The 20,174-nt window shown below is 39.5% G+C and overlaps 2 protein-coding genes across 2 annotated transcripts; both read left to right on the top strand.

Annotated features, from left to right (window-relative positions):
- The first annotated feature begins 646 nt into the window (after positions 1–646).
- mmp2 (matrix metallopeptidase 2) lies at positions 647–8,203 on the top strand. Its single transcript, XM_079554624.1, has 13 exons — positions 647–925; positions 1,009–1,235; positions 1,886–2,034; positions 2,190–2,318; positions 2,399–2,572; positions 2,887–3,060; positions 3,775–3,948; positions 4,054–4,209; positions 4,288–4,414; positions 5,803–5,939; positions 6,363–6,522; positions 6,600–6,709; positions 7,377–8,203. Exons 1-13 carry the CDS (start codon positions 773–775, stop codon positions 7,478–7,480), a joined length of 1,974 nt encoding a protein of 657 aa, XP_079410750.1. The 5' UTR covers positions 647–772; the 3' UTR covers positions 7,481–8,203.
- Positions 8,204–8,754: 551 nt separating this feature from the next.
- On the top strand, positions 8,755–15,923 carry lpcat2 (lysophosphatidylcholine acyltransferase 2). Its single transcript, XM_079555899.1, has 14 exons — positions 8,755–9,042; positions 9,381–9,523; positions 11,469–11,686; positions 11,796–11,908; positions 11,994–12,054; positions 12,231–12,289; positions 12,397–12,431; positions 12,513–12,567; positions 12,637–12,719; positions 12,810–12,935; positions 13,002–13,155; positions 13,248–13,346; positions 14,191–14,332; positions 14,611–15,923. The coding sequence occupies exons 1-14, from the start codon at positions 8,932–8,934 to the stop codon at positions 14,787–14,789; spliced, it is 1,578 nt and encodes a 525-aa protein (XP_079412025.1). The 5' UTR covers positions 8,755–8,931; the 3' UTR covers positions 14,790–15,923.
- The last annotated feature ends 4,251 nt before the right edge of the window (positions 15,924–20,174 follow it).

Genomic DNA, 20,174 nt, shown 5'->3' with positions numbered 1-20,174 from the left:
ACAGCATCAGCAGCATTCATTTATGAATATATTGATGTATGGATTTATTTATACATTTATTGTTTTGGTCGTCTTGGTCCTCCATACAAACAACACATTATTAGTCTATCTTGGTAAATTAGCTATCTACAAACCAGCGCATATTTTACACCTGTTTATCAAAAATATTTTTACTTCAGAGTCGTGAGAATCGCCTAGTTTTGCTTTTACATGTTCATCAGGTCCGTTTTGACCATTGACCTGTGGTTTTAGGCCCTTGGACATTTTGATGAATAGTCAGGGGTAGTTAAAATGTTTAACATAATATCTTCCATTGTTTGTTTTTTGTTTATGTTGCATTTCACTGCTTTTTTCTTCATAGTTCGCTTTTTTAAATTTAAAATAGGTTTATACCGTGAACCAACAAGGAAGCACGTGCTAGCTTACAGCGGCTACATTTGAGTAAAAAGAAAAAGGTTCAAACATTAGATGATCGTCTCAAAAACGGGCTCTGTTACAGTAATAACCTGCCTCGGTTGCTTCGTGCCGAGCATGAGTCAGTCCTGAGAAATTCCTCCCGTGTGAGACTGTGGCCTCCCCCGCTGCTCTTTCGCAGAGTCTGCGCAGAAAGTGCGTGTGCAAGCACAACTCCCAAGTTAGAGGAGCAGGGCCAGGGGTGCAGCATGACCCGCTGAAGAGAGAGAGAAAAAATCTGCATCTAAGTAGAAGCAGCACAAGCAGAGAGACTGAGGCACTGTTGCAATCAACTACGTCGTTGAGATTTTAAGCAAACATGGACTTTAAAACTATATTCATTTATCGTCGGCTTTTTCCGAAAGCGTTTTTGGTCATGTTTATTGCTGTCCAGGCTGTAAATGCTGCCCCATCGCCTATAATCAGATTTCCAGGAGACGATACTCCCAAAACAGACAAAGAAGTTGCTTTGGTAAGTTATTTTTTTTCCTCCAATTTCGATCGAGTTTGAGCTCAGTGTTTGAACAGAAATAATGAATGCTATTTACTCTTTAGCACTATTTGAATAAATTTTATGGATGCCCACGAGACAGCTGCAACTTGATGATGTTGAAAGACACACTCAAAAAAATGCAAAAGTTCTTTGCTCTGCAAGAAACTGGGGAGATTGATTCCAAAACTGTGGAGACCATGAAAAAGGCCCGCTGTGGCGTCCCAGATGTAGCCAATTACAACTTCTTTCATAGAAAACCATTGTGGCAGAACAAAGACATCACCTACAGGTAAGACACATTACAGATTTGGCAACGCTATGTTTTTTCATGTTGTGGGGAGTTAAGTTGTTTAAACAAAGTCCCTTCTTGGAATATAAACATGCTGCAAAGTCTTTGGCGATGCCACAACTGTAAATGTTATTCTTTATGTGTTTACTTTGAGAAATGACTCCTACCATGGCCCTCCATGAACCCTGTCCATTCTACTTTTCTTTTTTTTTCTTTTTTTTACAGCTGCTTTCCTTCACAGTCTTTTGTTTTGTTTCCTCTGAGGTCTGCGACAATGTGAATCAGGATATTTTAATCATTATGTTTTTATGTATTCTGTCCTCTCGAATACAGCTGCGCCTGCATGTGTGTTTGTCAGGAAAGACAGTTAAAGCCAAAAACAATATCACTGACCTGGAGCTGTTTTTAGAAAAAAGACCATTATGTCTATGGTTTCTACACAAAATACAAATTTGGAGTAGCCAACCCCAGCGGGGAATTTCTTAACCACATGATGACTCACGCATCAGCTTCTTAGAGGCATAATTAAAGATGATTTTGTGTTATGGTGAAGGAATTGGAGGAAGACATGCTGCAGCATTCATCTTTTTCTCAGGTTGACAGGTTACTTCAAAGCTACATACAACTTAAAATATAATTTCTATTTTCAGAATTCTGGGACACACCCCCGATCTTGATGAGGAAGTCATAAATGATGCTTTCTTCAGAGCATTTAAAGTCTGGAGTGACGTCACCCCACTCAAATTCACACGAATTATGGACGGAGAAGCTGACATTATGATTAACTTTGGTCGTAATGGTATGTTTTGAAGAGATAGTTGTCAACAGTGTTTCTCTGATGTCTGGTTTTGTGTGTTTTTGTGTTATCACAATAAGATAATGAAATAAAATAAAAACAGTAGGTAATCCCATGTTCTTGCAATTATAATAGAAAATGCACATTGTCATTGACAGAGCATGGAGATGGCTACCCTTTTGATGGCAAAGATGGCCTTTTGGCTCATGCCTTTGCTCCTGGCCCTGGGATCGGAGGAGACTCTCACTTTGATGATGATGAACAATGGACACTTGGAGAGGGGCAAGGTACAAACAGACAGTTTTTACGCTGTCTATAGTGAATGACAATATAATTTATAATTTATGATTACGTTTACCCTATACAGTTGTGAAAGCCAAGTTTGGCAACGCTGATGGAGAGTTTTGTAAATTCCCATTCCTGTTTATGGGCACTGAATACAACAGCTGTACTGCTCAAGGTCGTGATGATGGATTTTTGTGGTGCTCTACAACATACAACTTTGATGACGATGGCAAATATGGCTTCTGCCCCCATGAATGTGAGTATGTTTTTGACACTAGTCTGTTATTCCTAGGGAAAAAGCAAGCTGTAATAATACTTATGGTTTAATTTAGATTCAATTATTTGTTGAACAAACAGCGTTGTTGGGAAACTGTCGGGAAAATGTTAATACTTGGAATGAAATAAAGCTTTCAGCTACTGTCCTGGTTTAAATAGGGGCTTCTCCTAAATGTTGTCTAAACAGTACAGTATGTGTTATGTTGCTGTCCATGGTACTAGCAAACTGCCATTATAATGTTGTTCTTTGTGTCCCGTTGGCTTTCCATACTACCTTCACATTCTTACTTACAGTACTATTTACCCTTGGGGGAAATGCTGAAGGAGCTCCATGCAAATTCCCTTTCACCTTTCAAGGAGAGAAGTATGATGGATGCACCACTCAAGGCAGAGATGATGGCTACCGCTGGTGTGCCACCACTGAAGACTATGACAGAGACACGTCTTATGGATTCTGTCCCGAAACCGGTGCAAACCTTTACCTTTATAATACTAACAATGTAATGTTGTGATATTATTTTATTTTTTCTTGAGCAATTATCATCCTAAACAACACAAGATAAAGCTATAGCTATTATACACAGGTCATACCCAACATTTTTTAAGTCTCATTGTCAAACGCCATTAAATGATTTTTTTTTTTTTTTGTCAAAGCTATTGAGTCATAATTTATAAATCCTGTAAGCTCAGGCAAGTCCAAGCCAAAACCCTCACCATAATGACCAAAACCCTCACCATAATGACCAAAACCCTCACCATAATGACCTGTCCTCCATTGCTGGTGTGCTGCACAGGAATGTCTATGGTTGGATTTGTGGTTTTCTTGAAGCCAGTAAGGTTTTTCATTTTTTTATGCATTTGAGCGTATTTTCCAAAAGGTCCATGGCACTAAATTGATTTAACAGGAAGGTGGTCTTATATCTCTTTTATTTTATTTGTGTTTCACACAAAAATACACAAAAAATGTGCATAGTTGAGATTTAGCCCTTTGAAAGCAAGTCAGATTGCCTGTGTATGCTGTTTGGATAGATACCTGATACTTTAGATACATTTTGTAATCTGCTGTGGACACATTTATCTCTATACATCTGGCCTATATTTATTACATATTTCAAACTGTTGTTCATTCCAAACTTGAAGTGAGAATGTTGTTCATTAAAGATACACATTTTCTACCTGCAGCCATGTCAACAGTGGGAGGAAATGGAGAGGGAGGTCCCTGTGTCTTTCCATTTACATTCCTTGGAGACACATACGATTCCTGCACTTCATCAGGACGCAGCGATGGAAAGATGTGGTGCGCAACTACTAAGAGTTATGATGATGACCGCAAATGGGGATTTTGTCCTGACCAAGGTAAGACTCAATCAGTTATGGGGAAATTTTAGTTCATTTAACTGTATTTGTGTTCCATACTTTGGTGGATTTCCATTGATATATTTTTTATTTTATTTTATTCAGGCTACAGCTTGTTCCTGGTGGCTGCACATGAGTTTGGTCATGCTCTTGGGTTGGAACACTCCCAAGATCCCGGAGCACTGATGGCTCCTATTTACACTTTTACCAAAGATTTCCGCCTTTCTCAGGATGATATCAGTGGCATTCAGGAGCTTTATGGTAAAATGATACAAGTGTGAGGTCGAGATAAGCCTAAATGTTTAGTGTTTCACATATTTTCATGTTTGGTGGATACAGGTGTGCCAACAGACAAGCCAATGCCTCCCACACAGGGACCAGTTACTCCCATGGACATCTGTAGTGAACCTGTTGTTTTTGATGCTGTGGCACAAATCAGAGGAGAGACCTTCTTCTTTAAGGACAGGTAAACATGTTACTATACTATAAAATATGGTACATGTGGCAGAATTTCTATCAAATGGATTATCAATTTGGCACACTTTATAATCAGCATGGCACACAGTGATAAATACTGTTTCTGACTCCTGCTAATATAAACAAAACAGTCATTAGTAGTTTTGAGGCTCATCACGTGACAGGGGTAACACAATCTGACCATCTCACCATGTATGACTATCATGAATGTGTGCACACTGCACAAAGCATTAAAACGAGCAATGATCTGATGAAGTTAGCTAGACTAAGAGTAATTGTACTACAAAACTGCAATGTATTCACAATGCCTTTGGCCAGTTACAGGAACTCACAATCTAGTCTTTTATTGCCATCCTTGATAAATGGAGAGAAAAGTCCAAACCTTAACAATTTAAAAACCTTACACCATATAATGGAGTAATATTGTTCTCCTTAGTTTCAAGAACCTTTTGTTCTGGCACGACACATTGTGTAATGTTTGTTTTCCCACACTTCGGCATAATGTGTGTGTCTGTCTGCAGTTCTAATGACAGGGTCCTGTCTTCGAATTGCATGGTCAAGCTACTGTTTAGGGCGCTCTGCATTTACAATTGTATCACTAACTACAGGTTTGAGGAGTGCACTTTGTTTAAACTTTGAATATTGACAGTTGAAGCAAACAAACAAACAACTATCTACATTGGAACCACTGTCCCCAAAGATGATGATTTTGAGAAATATTATTACACAAATCAGGGGTCAAATACTGTATGTGCTGATGTGCCCTAAAAAGGCTGAAAATACTGTCAGTTACTTCCAAACATTCCTTGAGGACGCCCCCAAACCCCATACTGGGACAGATATGATGAACAACACAGGGATATGGAGAAAGAGGGGCTTTACTTTGGGCCATGTTTAGGAAGTACGGCCCCTGAACATACTGAACAATAGTGGCACACCACTAAGCTAACTTGCCTCCCTGTGATCTAAATTTAACGTAGCTTTTATAATGGTCCATAACAAACAATGCAATAATGACGTTGTACACAGTACGATTACGAACTCCTTTTTGTAATTGTCATGTACTTTTTTTTCTGTTCCTAAAATTGGGTCAATGGAAAAGTGTTGAGACACTGTCATTCTCATACAGCTGTGTATTGGAAATCTCTGCATGATGGGTCTTGTTCCACTGGCGTCGGCAGCCTTAGTCCTAACGAGAACCAGATGCTCATGAATCAGGCCATTGTGGCGGCTACACCGCTGTAGTGCACTAAAATCCCCCCATAAAACACACATTGCTCCCCATAGCTCCTCCTGTCCTTCTCACCTCAAGCTTGGAAGTCATCCTCAGATTATTCACTATATCCAGTAAATCACTGTTTTTTCTTTATATGTCAGGTTCCTCTTCAGGTCAGTGAACTTCAGAAGCAAGCCAAATGGACCTATGCTTGTGGCCACCTACTGGCCAGGCCTTCCTACCAAGATTGACGCAGCCTACGAAAACCCAGTGGATGAAAAGACGGTGTTTTTTGCTGGTTGGTTCTACAAAACAAACAAATAACAATTAGATGTTACTTGTACAGCAAACGCTAAACGTATTGGTAACCATGAGCACATATAAATGATATCTCATCTTATAACCATACATACTTTTAATCTTTTGCTAAAGCTGGAATGTTGGCTGTGCTCTTGTATGGTTTCAGCTTTTGAGAAACTTAAGACGCCTCCCCTCAGTTATTAGTGGTTGATGACACATTCTCAGCATTTTACGAATGTTACATCTTTCCCAAATACTGATGAGGTTTTGGTAACACACTCAGTATATGTGCAGGCTGGAGGTCATACTGAGAGTAGTTTTTAGTTGTCTGTAGGGAGCTTTAGCTGGCATACTACAATCTATCTACCATCTTTCATATTGAGGATCATGTCATTTATAAAATGTGTTGTATACATTGTAGGAACTCAGATGTGGATGTATAAAGCAGGTGAACTTGAAAGCGGCTATCCCAAGAGCCTTTCAAATATGGGCCTTCCTTCTGAGGTACAGCAAATTGATGCGGCCTTCAACTTCAGGAAAAACAGGAAGACTTATCTGTTTTCTGGGGACCAATTCTGGAGGTTGGCAATACTTTGTATGGCGAAATCCTGAATTTGAACTTGTCTAAATATGAATATTGTGTTTTGTTTATTTGTAGATATGATGACAGCAGGCAGGCAATGGATCCTGGCTTTCCTAAACTTATTGCTGATTCTTGGAATGGCATCCCAGACAATATTGACTCTGCCTTCAGTCTGAACGGAATTGGTAAATTCTCTCGATTCTAAACAGAGCTTATTAAGGGGAAATTGAATACTTAACAACTGTCTGTATCATAGACTTTCATACAGGTTCAACAGATGATCATTTACATTATTTACTATTACATACTTAGAATAAAAACATCCAGATCAAAATCTCAACACACATGTTTGGCTTTACTTAGCATAGATTAAAAAAGGATTGTTAGATATACAAGACAGAAATGTCAAGCCAGAACTACTGATCAATTCATTAGTGATGACAGATGCATGCTTGCATAAATGTACACTTAAATATGAGTCAAATATAATGCATGTCAACACTGAAATATGTATTCCTGCAACACTTAAATCATCAGCAGCTTTTTTTCTCCCCCATTACAGTCTTCTCAAAGACATACATTAATACTCTAGAGTAAACACCATACAGCCCCTGCCTTTCAGGATGCCAGGATGAGGATATAAAGCATGTCTGTGTTGCTCCACAGAAGGGCTTCTGTATGTGGGATATTTGCATAATTCAACTGTGGTCAAGCGTAATAAACATTCAAATTGTAGTTAGAGCGTTTTTACATATTTCAGAAATATGTGTTCTTCTCTTGTTATTCTATTTTTTTATTTACTTCTAAATAATAATTTTGCGACTTTTAACAAGAATCTTCTTTTGTCTACAGATTATAGCTACTTCTTCAAAGACAACCACTATTTCAAACTGGAAGACAGCAGCTTGAAGATAGTAAAACTTGGTGAAATCACAAAAGACTGGCTAGGGTGTTAAGCTCTTTGAAACAACACTATCTGGTCCTTTTTGGGAGTGATGTTTGGACATTGCCACACACATAATGAAGTATCTTTTCTACATACGTCCCCTTTCAGGCTTTGAGGTTGTAGTTTTTTTCTGACAGCCTTATATAGACAAAAGGATATTTCATTTGAGCTTTATGCTGTCACATTTGTACCAGTTTTGTTGCCGTATAAACCCTTCTATGACTGGATTCTCCTGTTGATTTTGTATTTTTCATTTACTTCGACATCAGGTATGTCCACACTGCACTGAACACAGTGCTGTAATATACTGTGATGTAGTGCCTTTTTATGCCAAACCGATAAGGTTTACAATAACTTGTATTTGTATGTATGTTGTTTTCTTTTGTTTTTTGTGCAATACATTTCAATGTGCACAAAGTGTTTGACCGAAAATGGTGCTTTAGAATTTGCTTTTGCTTGCTGTCCTTCACGAGTACACATATTTACTTGTGTCACTACAAATGGGACTACTTAAAGGGTAAGTGATAGTAGTATTTGCAAACTTTGACATATTTACCTAGCACTTTGTATCAGACAATCTGTGGCTTTGTATTATTGAAGCCACTATATTGCTATGATTTTCTGCTTTTAATTCCAGAGAAGGACTAAAGGCACGGGTTGCCTTGCAATGATGATCATGTCGGTGCATATTGGAGCACTGCAGATTTGTTTTTGTTTTTTTATGGTGGTGGTGGTGAGGGAGGGGGGGGGGGGGGGCTTATATACTGTAGATGTTGTGTGCACTTTGATTTGATTTATCTTTAGGATGACCAATAAAATACAATTGAGATCCAATGTATGTGAGTGTACTTAATTCAATGTGTGAAAATGTGTATCTTTATTCTCTTTATTATGCAGCAATGGCTGCATTATATTTAACTATCATAAAAAGAATACTGGTCATATGCAATACCTTTTTAGTGTCAATGTTATTCCAGATGTTTCAGCCTTTCTTGAGCAGCCTGACTTGAGTCATTGGTAGAGAATTCTTTAGAAATATTTAGAATTAAACACTGCCATCTTCTGGGCATCCGTTATATCGCAACCAACGTAGAAACACCATAACGCTGACTTGAGTGAAATTGTGTCCTGGTCCGCAAAGACAGGGCTGGTCACACTATCTGGCTCGCCAGGTTATACACTTATGCTACCATGTGGATTTTTCAAGAAGTTTTCATTCTTTTTTAGTTTTATGGACACTTTGGGCGCCCTTACGCACATTGTAGGCGCGATACAGCTGTGGTCCAGTAGATGGAGCTTGCAAATCCATACTGGTTCCGCTTTACGTGCGTGCGTCTCTGTGTATGACCGTGGTAGGATAGACATAGGGGAAAGGGGCTGCTTGAGTTGAGGAACTGAAATGATTACCTAAAAGCTCGGTCACCTCTTCTCTAGTCCTGGTTTCACGCTTTGAAGACCATTATGCCGACGCAGCGAGTGTCCGGGTTGCCTCGGCAGCAATCTCTTCTCCTGCCCGCGGTCATCAATCCGTTTGTGCAGGACACAAAGCTGAGCAGAGCCACTGTTCTACGAGTGAGTATCGATAGTCCCTTATCTGGACAGGTTCAGGTAGCCTATATAGCCTACACCCAATCGCACGTTTGCGGCACAGTGCACAATGGTATTATTTAGTAAATCGACTGCGCGAGCGTGGCCTAATCCTCCCCCTCATGCTGAAAAAATGCTCGTGCGCTTGTGTATGCTTGTCCAGCAAAACAATGGCCTGTTTTCTAGAAAGCCGTGGATTTTTTTTTTTCCTGCACTGTGTAATGTCAGCGCTATGAAGGGAACGCGTTATGACAGCTGTCTTCTCTTGTTGTAATGGGACTTCCTGTAATTTGCCATTTATCTGTGTCCCTGTGTCTTTATAGTGTGTCCTGATAGGGATCCTCCTGGTTCCTCTCAGGGCCATCCTCGTGTCTCTGGTTCTCATGGTAACGTGGCCAGTCTCAGTCATCATAACCTTCAAGTATCCCCTGAAGGGAGCCGTGGAGCCAATGACTGGATGGAAACGGTAACCAACACACAAACGAGTCTTATGGGCCTCTTTACTCTGGAGCTGAGATGGAGGGATTACAGTTTTGCAACAGTTACAACAGTAAAGTTTAAGACTACTACCTACTGCAAAGCTATGCCGATAACTGGTCAGATTATAGTGCCCATTGATATGAAATGAGTAAAAAATAAATGTCTGTACAAGTGTGCTATAGTAAACAATTGTGGTTGTTTTATTATGTGCATACTTTGCGATGCACAAATGAGCACACATCAACCTGGAAAACCTCTAAATTAAACATATGTATGTATGATATTTGACACTAAGACCCCAGCAGAAGCATTGATTGAATTAAAGCATATAAAAGCATATGCATGGTCACAATAGAATATAAGATGTCATCCCTTCGAAGTGGGAGCACTGGTGTTGGTAGAGAATGAGGCCAAGGGTGAGCAGGGACTGATGAGCACCAGGGCAAAAGCAGATGATGGATGGAGACGCTACAGACAGGTCTTCCATGTTGAACATACTTCTCTGGACAATAAAAGTCATAAGAAAAATTGCATTGTTTATTTGAAGTAGGCTACCCCTCAAAACAGTAGGTATTATGCAACTCAAATGTAATCTCAATGTCTCTTGCCAATTGTGTTACATAATGTAAAAATTGGCGACAATACAGTTATAAGCACACAGACAGACTGCTGCATGACGTCTCAGTAATGGTACCTGACATACTGGAAAGTGCGCATCTTGAATTCTTGTTGAGATCATTTCTACCCTCTTAGCACAGCAACATGTAGAGTTCCCCTTTTCGAACAAGTTCTTAGATAGTAGGAAGTGAAAAGATGTGGGGCTGTGCAAGGAGTCACACAGCCTACATTTTTGTGATACTTCTCTGCTATGTGTGCACAGATAACAAAACAGAAGACTGTCTAGTTTGGATTAGAGCAGTGGATCTCAAACTTTTCACTCCAAGCACCAGCAGATCTGAATCCGGCCTCTACTCGCACTGGCGTCATGTTAATTTTTGAAAGGATTTTAAAGTTTTGTTTTTGAAGCAAAGCTGTGGATGGACTATTCCCACAATATATATCTGACCTCATCCAAATTTACTACCTGGAAGCCGAGGGCAAGCTCCAGCTCCACCAAAAGCTTTTGAACGCTCTGTTCCCTCACGTCTCATCAGCCCCCACAGAGGAGTGTTTTAAGTCTCTTAAGACCCGCTTTTAGTCATATTTATATTTATATTTATTGTTACATGGCTTTGAATGTATATTTAATATTTTTAATATTGCTTCAACAACGATTTTTCCATTTCTGTTTCTCTTTACCAGTTTTATTATTTTAATAAAAGCCGCTTCAGCTAATTAGCAAATGAGCTTTTCTGTGTTATTGTCTTATGAACTATTCATTGTGCGGCACTTTGGAATCTGATCATGTTCATGAAATGTACTACATAAATACAGAGGATTTGGATTAGAAGTCAGCAGAGGCGTCTCACTAAAGCAGCCTGTGTGGCTGTAAGCTAGTAAGCTGTAGCATGATGGATTCAACAACTAAGAGAACTACATAGAATGCAGGCAAAAGTACAACACTGAAAAAAAATAAAGGAACCAATAAATGCACACATACAGTATGTGTACTCTGTGTGTAATATTTGCTGTTACCAATGCCAACTTGTTGGGTTCATGATTGATTGATTCATGTGTCAAGTATTTTTAGCCTCTTTTAGTATATTATTGGTTCTTAAAGCATCTCCTATAATTTTCTGGCATTAAGTGAAATAGTTAATTTTACTGTGTTAAAGATAATAAACAAAGTTTTTGGAGTCTGAGGAAGTTGTGGTGAAAGAAGTGTATTTTGCAATCTTAGGCTAACTGAAATGTGCAGGCTGATGCAACTCTTTCACTCTCATAGGATTATCTTCTCCTGCTGTTATTAATTTGGAAATGTGTTTGTGCAGGTTCATGTGTGAGAATGTGATGGCTGCGTTGGGGAAGTTGTATTACTTCGCCATGGGCTTCAGGGTGGTAGTGAAGGGGAAGCAGGTAACCAGCAGTGAGGCTCCTATCCTTGCTGTGGCACCACATTCGACTTTCTTTGATGGGATTGTTTGCATCATGGCTGGTCTGCCGTCCACAGTATCCCGGGTGGAAAACCTGGCTACACCCATTTTTGGCCGTGAGTTCTTTTACACATCCCATAACACTGATGAGATAATAGAAAACATTGTCCAAAACAATATCAAATTTAAGTTTTTATTTTGAAAATGGTCTCTTTTGTGTGTCAGGATTTGTGCGCTGTCTTCAGCCAGTGCTTGTGTCAAGAAAAGACCCAGACTCCAGGAAGAACACAATCAAAGAAATTGAGAGCCGAGCCAAGTCTGGAGGTCTCTGGCCACAGGTTAGCTAACAACAAGACAGCCCTATGTACAATTTATACAGCTTTTATTTCTATTCAATGAGATAATTGCTTGCCTTTTTTGCAGCTTCTGATTTTTCCAGAGGGGACTTGCACAAATCGCTCATGTCTTATTTCTTTTAAACAAGGTATATATTTATTTTTCCCATCAAATAAAGCTGAAAGTTCTCATAGACTGTTACACCAGTGTATTTGCAGTGTAAAAAGTAATGCTTTTTTTTTAGGTTTTCTCTGTATGTATTTACAATCTGTATTTGTACCTGTCCTGCAGTATGCAAATGTTTGATGTTCTGTTTTTTTATAGGTGCCTTCATTCCAGGAGTCCCTGTACAGCCTGTTATTTTAAGATATCCAAACAAATTGGTATGTTGTCATCTGCCAAAACATGAAAACATAAGACTATATCAAATGTAAAAAATATAAAATTACTTGGGAAGTAGTAAGACATTTATCTATTTATTTATTTGTAGGATACAGTGACCTGGACCTGGCAAGGGTTCGGCTCGTAAGTGTATTCTATATCTCTCAAGTATTTGCTTGAATTTTATATTAAATACATTGTTACTGATTCTTAATGTCTGCGCAGGAGTACGCTACTACTTCTTACATTATGTCAGCCCTACACCACAGTGGAGATAGAGGTAACACAGGCATTGTTGTTTTGTTTTGTTGCCATTGTTTTGCTGACCCCAACTTATGTCTGTTATTAGTTCCTTCCTCCTTGTATTCCCTCAGAGGATGAGAAGAAAAGCCCTTCTCTGTTTGCAAGCAATGTGCGAGCTGTAATGGCCCGGTAGGAGTCTATATAAATCACATTGTTTCATAATATAAAAGTAATATGTGTCTAAAATGATCAGAATAAGCATATTTGGGTTTTCTGTAGGGCTCTGGGTGTTCCTGTTACAGACCACACATATGAAGACTGTCGCCTCATGATCTCTGCCGGAGAGCTGACCTTACCCATGGAAGCCGGGCTGGTGGAGTTCACCAAAATTAGTCGCAAACTCAAGTGTGTACGCCATTATTTCAATGTGATAAAAGGGCCCTATGTTACAAGTTGCTGTTGAATTCACAGTCTAAAATGGGACAATTTGAAGAAGGAGTTGGAGGGTTTTGCCAACATTGCAAGATCGTGCAAGGGAGGACGCATTACCATAGAGGAGTTTGCCAAATTCCTTCAGCTGCCTGTGAACCCAGCCCTCGAAGAGCTGTTTGCACTTTTTGATAGGGTAGAAAAAAATATATATATTTATTCATTATGCAATAAATCTCGATAAATCAATGTTGATATATCTTGGGTGATTCACATGATATTTTCCAGGATGGAGATGGCACCGTAGACTTCAGAGAATATGTTATCGGAGTTACAATCTTATGTCGACCTGCCAACACAGATGATGTTCTCCGTATGGCTTTCCGGGTAAGAACTTAGATTTTGTCTTAACCTGTATTGATCCATGTAGGAAATTACTTGGCTACAGGAGCTTCTCAGTTGCCCATAAATGCTATTAAAAGGTAAGAGAGAGAGAAGGAAAAAATGCAATGCAAAAAATGTGCTGTGGTGTCCACCATACAAATGTAAACAAATAATTTGCACCAATGAAAGGAGTAAAATGATCTTAACTGTGGTCATTATCAATACTGAGATCATGTCCAGATTTTTTGGCTCTACTCCTCTATGTTAAATCATGAAGAGTTCTGCAATATTAACTTGTTCAACAAAATCATGCGTACTTACTGTATTCAACATTTTAGCAGCAAAGCGGAAGCACTGGCATTGACTTTGTTGTTACTTTTTACTGATTGAAGCAGATTCTGAGTAAGATATACTGTCCAACAGCAGAGAAGAGTGCACTAAATCATGCTGCACTACACTAAATTGATGTGAAGGCCCAGCCGGCATTATGTCCAAGCGCTGGGCTTGTGTAGACACGAACAACTGTTTGGACAATGTCAAGTTGATCAGCTCTGGCTATTGTGAGTGTTACTCTCGAATCACACATGTGGCATTTATTTAATGTGGAAGTGGACAGTGCATTGTTCAAAAATGCACTTGCCATCACTAAATTTATCAAAATGAATTTCCTCTTTAAGGGGTAAGGTGCTATGTTACGCTAGTTGAGGCATAAAAAAAAACGTATTTTGTATATATATATAGTTCATTGGGGTTTGGGGTTAGCATATATTATCATGACCATGATACGTAACTCTAATGTGACTGGGACTTGCATCTAATAATGCACTATGTGATGTAATTCACTCAGCTGTTTGACACTGATGAGGATGAGAAAATCACACATGAGGAGTTCACCGCTCTGCTGCGCTCCGCTCTGGGTGTGTCCCATCTGAACATGACCAAGCTCTTCAAGGAGATCGATGCGGACGGCTCTGGCTTCATCACATTCAGTAAGTAGTAACTGGATTTGTCAAAGCTTGGAAGTGACATGCGTAAAACTTTACATTATTTTGGTGGGCTGTGTGTAGAGCTCGGGGCTTTGTCATGGCTTGCAAGAAAAGTAGCTTACAATAAAACAATGGATTACGATGCAAACTACTCCAGTTACTTTTAACACTGAGCTGTTCTGGTGCCGTAGATTGTTTTGTTTGTTTGTTTTTTCATATTGTTTTAGTGACTGTGCATATACTATGGATGACATTTGATGCAGGATCCTATTCTCTCGTAGGTGAATTCCAAGCCTTTGCTCTGACGCACCCGGAGTATGCCAAGCTGTTCACCACTTACTTGGAGCTACAGAGATACCAGGCCATCCAAGAGGCCTCGCCTGGGGATTTAGAACTGAGCGGTCACATCATTTCACTGGACAATATGGAGGACAGCACCTCAGACAAGAAAGACGACTGACTACTTTGACATAGGAGATACATGTTCAGTCTTATCATATGGTAACAATGTTAACACGTAAGATAGAGTCACTCACACTATAGCTCAGTGTTCTGTGATACTTCTGTACCCTCAGTCGTGTGTATTCCAATTCCTATATTTCATATTCGTGACTAAGTGTTTCTCCATTTCTAGCCCCATTTCTTTTCATTATCTTGAGTTCTTTTACTACCGGAATGAGCTGAAGCCTGATCATTTCCTGCTTTTAAGTTCTTTTATCTTGATACAGAAATAACAGAATAAATGCTATGTATTTTGCCAAATTATTAATAGAGCTTTTTAATTCAATTTCAATGCATTTCCCAGTCCAAAAAGGCTGAATGTTAATCTACAGTGTCGGAAAATTTACTTAAATGTGGTGTGTTTTTTTTTCTTCTTCGCTTTATTACTTAATGGTGAATTTCTGCTGTGAATTATAGTGCCTTATGTATTTCAAAACCACTGACTGACCGATGAAGACAAGTCTTACAACATACAGTATATAGAATTTGAATTCTGTCCATGCTTTTATCCTCATGTGTTGTATTTTTGGTTTCAGTTCATTTTCAAGCTGCCTGTTTTCTTGTTTTAGATGAACCGGGGGCAATGAGCTTCTTCATTGTGGTTTCCTGTTAATAGGTGTGAAATTCGCCACATCAACATAACTTAAACTTCAGCAAAGACTCCTTGTGCTTCTGCGCTGCGGAATAATTAGTACGCTCTATTAAGATCTCCTTTTGCGAGCCCACAATGTTGTGTTTTATAAGTATTCTACACATGCTGTGTTTTACACTTTCTGCGGCGCTCAGGGACACAGACCATGTAAGATGTCTGTGTAATTAGCCAGAGGTTTTCTCGGTATGTGTATCCATTTGCATTTCCACTGAAGATGCTTGTTGCTGAGTTTGCAGTACAGCTTTAAGTTTACTAAAGCAAATCCACTGTGGGGGGAAAATAGGGCAATTTGTGAGCAAAAAGGCAACAGCTCTTCAGATAGCATCCAGCATTCCAGCAGGTTGTCTGATGCTATTTTTACAATGCCACAATTAAGTAGTTATTTTCTCTTTTTGTTAACACAGCAAGGTTTGTGTTGAAAATAAACCACTTTACATTTTTTGACTTGTTGTATTGTATTCTATTACTAAAATGACTTTCTAATGAAATTGCTACAATATAAATTATTCTCTTTTTCACCACTAGGTGCCAGTATTTACTTGTAACACATGCGCATTTTTCTCCGAATGAGGGCGGGCTTTTGATCTCACTCTTTTCAAATTAGTTGTTGGCCACCCTGAGCGGGGAAGGAGGCAAGTATAGACGATTTTGACAGTGCTATATATGTGCGCTCTTAAGAACTTATATTTTTACTATTTGCTGACTTGAGAAATGTTGCTATTAGAGGCAGCTGTTCATATCCATCATAATGCACAGTCAACTAAAACAGTGCTGCTGTGTGGTAAGTGCCAAAGTACAACAAAATTCCTTAGAGTGTGTTTTTCTTATACTTTATCATGGTTTCCTGATTTTCCCCATGTGTGCACCTGGTACAGCACTTTTCCATGCGTGCCTTATGTCAGTGGTTCTCAACATGGGTGCGTCTCAGGACCCACACTCGACTTGTGAAAACATTTTATAGACTATTTGCTGTGTGGCTGCGTAATGTCAAAAAATGTGTCTCCTTAAAGTGACCCATTGGGAAAATAACGTTGAGTTTATTTGGAATAACAGAAAAGTGACATGAAGAAAAGTCAGTGAAGGCTTGTTTAGTCTGGAAGTCTAAATGTATTACAAATTTTATAAAATGTGCATAATTGATCACCTGGTCTTGCTTTTTGATGTTAAGTAAGTAATAATATAAATGTTATTTTTTTTAAAAGTCCCTCCTTCCCGGATCTCTCAGCAACTGATCATAGGCTGTTTCTCAATTGCGAGGATCCGTCCTCCGTTCGGCCACTTCGTTGACGTCCTCGGTGGCGGCTCCTCCAAAACGGAGCGGAGTGTCCTCTCCCCGCCGCCTTTGAGCTCAAATGGAACGGCCTCCGGAGCGAGCGGCTGCGTCAGGTCACGTGTCAATCTATGCTCATTAAACAACAGTTTTATGAATAACAGAGGCCAGGAAACTGTTTATGTGGAACAAAACTTTTTTAAAGTGAGTTCAAACTAATAAAGTGTTGCAAGAAAAGAAAAAAGAAACTATGCTGCAGTGCATCATGGGTAATTTCAGCTCTCCGAGGCAGCGGAGGATCCACTGCTGTATCCTTCGTAAATGAGCCAAACGGAGGAGTCGAGCTGCGAGGGGGCGAGTGGTCCAGGTGAAATGGAACACCACTTGGCGGCGCCGTGATGACGCGAATGACGTCCGAAGTGGTCGAGACGCCGAGGATCCTGGCAATTGGGAAACAGCCATAGTCTAGTATCCTCCCGTGTTGACCAATGAGACAAGCTTTTCCTGTGAACCAGCCTGTCAGGACCAATCAGGAGAGGTGGGGGAGGAGCTTGATAGTTTACTTTTGAAAATTCTGTTCCTGCTCTCCTCATTTTACAAACAAAAGGGATTTCTGGTTAAAGAGGGGAGGAATTTGATTGTTTACTTTCAAATTTCACTCCATCTTTCCTCACTTTGTAAACTTACAGACCAGCACTTTAACCCCCACCTAAACCGAGCACATTTTTTTCAGGTTCGACATTACTCAAATCCAAAAGCTTCTTGAAATAGCTACAAAACAAGTCGAAAACAAGAATGAAAAAAAAAATCTAAAAAGTGACAGAAATGCAACAAAACAGCAATGAAAAAGCAACAAAAAACATTTAAAAAGTGACAAAAAAATAATTTCAAAATTGTTTTAAAAAGGCACAAAAATAACCAAAAAAAATCAACATAAAAAAAGTGATAATGCAGCAACAACAAGAGTAAAAATCGCAGATCAGTTTTATAGGTCTTGGCTTTCAAATGAGGAGTTACGCTCCACTCAAGAGGCTTTTAGATTTGGGTAAAGCCAAACTGGGCAAAATGTGCTTGAGCTTAAGGTTAAATAAAAGTTAATGTTTGTGGCCAACTGTTACTACTTGGAGTACTGCTGCTGCTATTTTTAATTTATTACAGGTGGGAAATGAAATTGCTTTCTATCAACATTTGCAATTGTATCTGCATAGAGAAAGGTTAAATTCAACTAATAGGCTCATGTTGGAATGTAGATTGGGCGACTCATTATTAAAAGCCTGCTTGTGGACACACTGCCATTACCACATTCAATTTATTCTAACCTTTTACAATGCACGGAGGTTCATTTCTTTTTAATCACATTCGATGAGAACGCATACAATCAATTAGGACCTCTCTTACAACTGTGCGCTTCTTACCTGTGAGAGGGACATCTTTTTAGTCCCTGTTGCCTTGGCGATGCTCGTGGATATTGCTGTATCCATTTGAGCCATGCCCGGGGGGCTGGCCCTGTCACGGCTGATTGTGGCAGATATGCATGTGTAATGTGATTTGGCCTCCCCGGGATCAGGATGAGTGAATGGCCGCTGCAGGTTGGACTGAGGCCTCACGGTGCCAGGCAGAGGGAAAAGGTCACCAGAGACAAGTCGCAGAGAAACTGTTTAAACTGAAGTGACACAGGGAGTGGCCCCACATGAACAGGTGCACCCGGGCTCTCGTGGGGCAGCGGAGAGGGTCAGGCTGGAGCCATTTGGCATTTTGGAGGGGCTTCACTTGAGTCCTGTTTTGTAAAGAATGAGAGGGTTAGGAAGAAAAAGAACTGGCCTTTTTCTTCTTTCTCTTTTCTTTTTTTTTTTTATAGGAAGAATAATCCACTCTTTACTGATCTACTTGAACTTAGTAAAGAAAGAAATCTTAACAATGCATTTTGTTCAACTACAACCAAGACATGGTTTATGGTTTGTTTACTTAAAATAAACAGGGGTAAAAAGCATATCAAAGTCAAGGTTTATTTATATAGCACATTTTAAATACATTAAGTATTAAGTACTGCCCCAAAGTGCTTTCCATATTCAGTACAAAAATACAGACACACAATAACATACCAAGTACTGCAACAATGTACAAAATATTAAAAAAAAAAAACCTGCAGCATGCAAGTGCAAAACAATGACTTGAAATTGTCAACAGAGGAGGCCGTTCTGATTTCCAGAGGCAGAGAGTTACAGAGTTTAGGGCCGGCAACAGCAAAGGCTCGATCTCCTCTGTTTTTTTTGGTTTGGACAGTGGGAAGTCAATGTTCAGCCCGGAGTGTGCAAAGTCAGCAGGTCATTTAAATAAGAAGGTGCCAGATCCTGAAGAGATTCAAAAACAAAACACAGTAACATTGTAAACTGGATTCTAAAAGTCACAGGAAGCCAGTGGAGAGAGGAAATCACAGGAGTAACTGGACTAACTGTAGTCTGCGGATGGACAACTGGTCAAGGCCATAATATAAGGAGTTACAATAGTCCAGTCATTATGAGTGCATGGACCACTCTTTCATATGATGCGATTACTCTGAGAAATATAGATCCAGAGGTGTATCAGAGGAAGCATGACCATCCCCTGCCAGTGTGGGCTGAAATGGCTCTATATTTGTCTATATTTACATTTACAATCAAGCGAGTTCCAGATATAACTGAATGCCTTTTGCAGTGGGAGAAAGTATTAGAATTAAGTTCAAGTCAATGTTTTGAACCATACTGTATTCGTGTAACGTCATTGACAATATCCTGTGCAATAACAGTTTTGCTCCTGGGAAGTTGTTACTATGTTTCATCTTTCCACAAGTAAGGTTTCTTCACTCCACTACGAGGCGGCCAAACCGAGGGCAGCTCTCATTCCAAGTGCAATAGATCAAGAGACAGTTTCTTCCAACTTATTAGACTTTTGTTTGTGCCGAGCTATTTTGGGAAACATTGCATAAGAGGAACAAATTGACTTTTGCTTTATGTTCTATGGACAAGACTTCCCCGCTGGAAATAACAGGATACATGAGAGTGTGTATATTTGACCGGGCCTTTTGTCCTGTGTGACGAACATGCTTCAGATTGTCAAAATGCTGTAGCTAGGTGAAAACAGCAAGGTTGTAAATTAGATCGAAAAAGATCTCGTAAAACCATCATCTGTATTTCCTTTCTTACATTTAATGAGTATGAGTGATGTCGCAAAGAATATGTGCACCTAACATGCCTGTCTTCATCAATCACACAAGGAAAATATTTGGAATAGCCTACACCCTAACCTTTTGCACAGCGAGTGGACTTTTACTTTGGCATCTCTGCTATATTTTGTATTAGTGTTTTTTCAGTGAGAACAATGCCTGGCAGTGTAACTGTCCTTTGTAGAGATGAACCTGCAGAACTTTGGGCAAACATGGCACG

This window comes from Gobius niger (assembly GCF_951799975.1).
Source record: "Gobius niger genome assembly, chromosome: 4".
Classification (NCBI taxonomy): domain Eukaryota; kingdom Metazoa; phylum Chordata; class Actinopteri; order Gobiiformes; family Gobiidae; genus Gobius; species Gobius niger.
This window is presented reverse-complemented; position numbering and strand designations above follow the sequence as displayed.

Bases quoted from the DNA above. Each gene is read 5' to 3' on its own strand.
- lpcat2 (XM_079555899.1), top strand. From the start codon at position 8,932: ATGCCGACGCAGCGAGTGTCCGGGTTGCCTCGGCAGCAATCTCTTCTC. The intron at 12,936-13,001 runs GTGTGTACGCCA...TTGAATTCACAG, and splicing joins AAAATTAGTCGCAAACTCAA to TCTAAAATGGGACAATTTGA. The intron at 13,156-13,247 runs GTAGAAAAAAAT...GATATTTTCCAG, and splicing joins TGTTTGCACTTTTTGATAGG to GATGGAGATGGCACCGTAGA.
- mmp2 (XM_079554624.1), top strand. From the start codon at position 773: ATGGACTTTAAAACTATATTCATTTATCGTCGGCTTTTTCCGAAAGCG. The intron at 926-1,008 runs GTAAGTTATTTT...TTTACTCTTTAG, and splicing joins CAGACAAAGAAGTTGCTTTG to CACTATTTGAATAAATTTTA. The intron at 5,940-6,362 runs GTTGGTTCTACA...TATACATTGTAG, and splicing joins AAAGACGGTGTTTTTTGCTG to GAACTCAGATGTGGATGTAT.